The sequence below is a fragment of the Adiantum capillus-veneris genome, chromosome 7, assembly GCF_014529385.1.
Source record: "Adiantum capillus-veneris isolate H3 chromosome 7, ASM1452938v2, whole genome shotgun sequence".
In the NCBI taxonomy this organism is placed as follows: Eukaryota; Viridiplantae; Streptophyta; class Polypodiopsida; order Polypodiales; family Pteridaceae; genus Adiantum; species Adiantum capillus-veneris.
Genome location: NC_140937.1, coordinates 165,434,253 through 165,436,799, shown reverse-complemented (window position 1 = coordinate 165,436,799; position 2,547 = coordinate 165,434,253). Strand labels below are relative to the sequence as shown.

At 33.8% G+C, this 2,547-nt stretch overlaps 1 protein-coding gene across 1 annotated transcript in view; it reads left to right on the top strand.

Annotated features, from left to right (window-relative positions):
* The window catches only part of LOC147454990 (uncharacterized), a 28,407-nt gene extending 27,182 nt beyond the window's left edge, over nucleotides 1-1,225 (top strand). The window contains exons 4-5 of the mRNA XM_086516843.1: nucleotides 1,070-1,119; nucleotides 1,201-1,225. Coding sequence (XP_086372969.1) covers nucleotides 1,070-1,119; nucleotides 1,201-1,210 — 60 coding nt within the window. The 3' untranslated portion in view covers nucleotides 1,211-1,225. The remainder of the gene's footprint in view (nucleotides 1-1,069; nucleotides 1,120-1,200) is intronic.
* Nucleotides 1,226-2,547: the final 1,322 nt, after the last annotated feature.

The following is a 2,547-nucleotide window of genomic DNA, read 5'->3' as shown; positions in this document are numbered from 1 at the left end:
CATGGATCAGGATAGAGCATTTTTTGATCTAGCTAAAAAAGCCTCCATACAACAAAGGCGATGCTCCAGTAATTATTGTCCCTGACAATAATACAGTGATACAGAAACTCCCAGTTAAGAACGTAGAAATTACGTTCTTCTCGAATGCAAAAATTGTTGAGTTGACTCATGTTTCAGAACATATTGAGAAAGAAGATACAATCTCTGCAGTAGTGATCCAAGATGGAGGGCCAGAAGTTACAGGCAAAGATAAAACCATTTTCCATATACAATTTGCAGATGGCGTGAATGAATATGATCGGCATGATGTAAGTACTAGATTCAATTTTATACAGCGAGTAGCCAATATTATATATACCTGATCGATGTTCTCTGGAAAATATATTTATGAAGGTTGTCTTCATGAGTGGATGTGAAGAAGATCGAAACACTATTTTAAATGAGTTTAACAATAAAAAGTACGCAATGTTCGTGCTCAAAAATTTGTTCTCTAGTTCATATAGAGGCAAACGGTCTTTGCAATTTCGCACATCTTCGATTGCAGTCCCTGTTACTGACGACGACTGCAAACATCATTTAAAGAACGTTGCCGATTTTTGGAAAATGTTAAAAGAGGTAATTTACAGTATCACATACTATACTCAAACACTTAAAAAAAAAGATACGCACATATATATGCACACTCCTCTACATATACATATACATGCGAAACTTGAAGCATTGTTATTTGTACAGGTGAATGGTTGTTTGGTTTTCGGATGTGAATGTTGTAGCTGCAGAGTCCAAGATAGTTTCTACTCTATGCCTAATACTAGCACAACCGAATTATATTGTACACGATGCTCCAGAAATACTCGAGCGAAGCCTGTCCCATACTTGACTGGGACAATTCAGAGTGATGAGATTTGTATGAATGTTTCTGTAATAAATGACTGGGTCATGAAGCTCCTTGATATAAACGAAGCAATCGACACATTCTTTCAAAACCACAAGAAATAATTTTACAAGAAAGTCATTACTGCACGTATTCAAGGCCATTTCAAGATAAATAATGCAAATGATGTTGTAGATTACAAAGGAGGATCTTTCAAAAAGATTAAAATTGCTGAATCATCACAGGTATATATCGTCATTGGCATATTTTTACAAAAAAGTATTTTTTTGTTAAAACCTCTCACGTTTTTATGTTCCTTTCTTCAGGAGTCTGTAGCATGCTCACTGGAAATGTAAATTCAGGTATTCATTTCCGTTACTAGATGCATGGTCACCACTTTTACTGTGAAATAATGTTTTTCCTACTTTTACAGGGACTTGGTGCGAACAGTTTTGAGTATTAGACATTCTGAGAGAAGCCAAAAAAAAATATATACTTGTACATGGACTTGGTTATTTTGTATAAAACACAGACGTTTTACACATAGACAAACTTTACTTCCTTGTAAAAACTATCAAAAATTTATAAGACAAATGGCTGACAGCTTACTGTATAAAAACTGTACATATTTTGAATCAGGATTAGAATGTTCGAAAGATTATATATATGTACTTGGTGATTGCTTGTTCAATACTCTTAGTTATTTACTGGATAACACAGCCTCCTCTACTATACTACGAAAAACTATCATTAATAGCTTCATATCTTCTTTACATAAGTATAATAATGAAGCCCTAAAATGTTTAAAAACTTTTTTGTCGCTTGATATCTTGTTGACTTTGCACAATGTCTACTCTTTAAATGAATATTTTGAAAAAATGCAACTACCAGCATCGACTGGAGGTTTATGGGGAGACCACTTTTTTATATTTTGGTTTTCTCGCTTATTTAATAAGAGTGTAACACTATGGTCCAAGACCTCACACAAAACATATATTACATACTCGTCTGAGTTTAATAGAACTTTACATATACTATACGATGATCGACTTGCATATATTGGACATTTTGAGCCCTGAGTCCCATACCGACCTGCTTGTACTACTAACCACAAAAATATACTGACACAAGAAACTACTACATTTTATCCCCGCTTTTGTGATTTGCAAACAGTGAAAGATTTTAATTTTAATGTTGGTGATTGTATGTTTGACTCTATTGCATTCTTGCTTAACTATGAAAATACACAAGAACATTTGATTATCAGAAGCGAAGAGCTAAGACACAGAAGCGTCACTGATCTAGTTGAAAGTCTTCATAAAAACGATCCCGTAGCTATTGAAACAATACAAATCCATTTAGCACCATTCTTTCTACAAAGAAACTCATGGTATTGAGACTGTAGAAGAATATCTTCAACGAATGATACTACCATCATCTCTAGGTGGTTTATGGGGAGATGCAGTTATACTATATTGGATTGCACGAGCTCTCAAATTAAAGATCAATGTATGGGGCTCATCTTATCATACAATATTATTTGATACAACCTTCGTGAGCAATAATAAAATATTGAATGTACTTTTTCATGATGAATATGGAAAAGAGGGACATTACGAACCTCTTATTCCAATAAATAAGAGAACAAATAAAAGAAAATCAGCTCAATACAT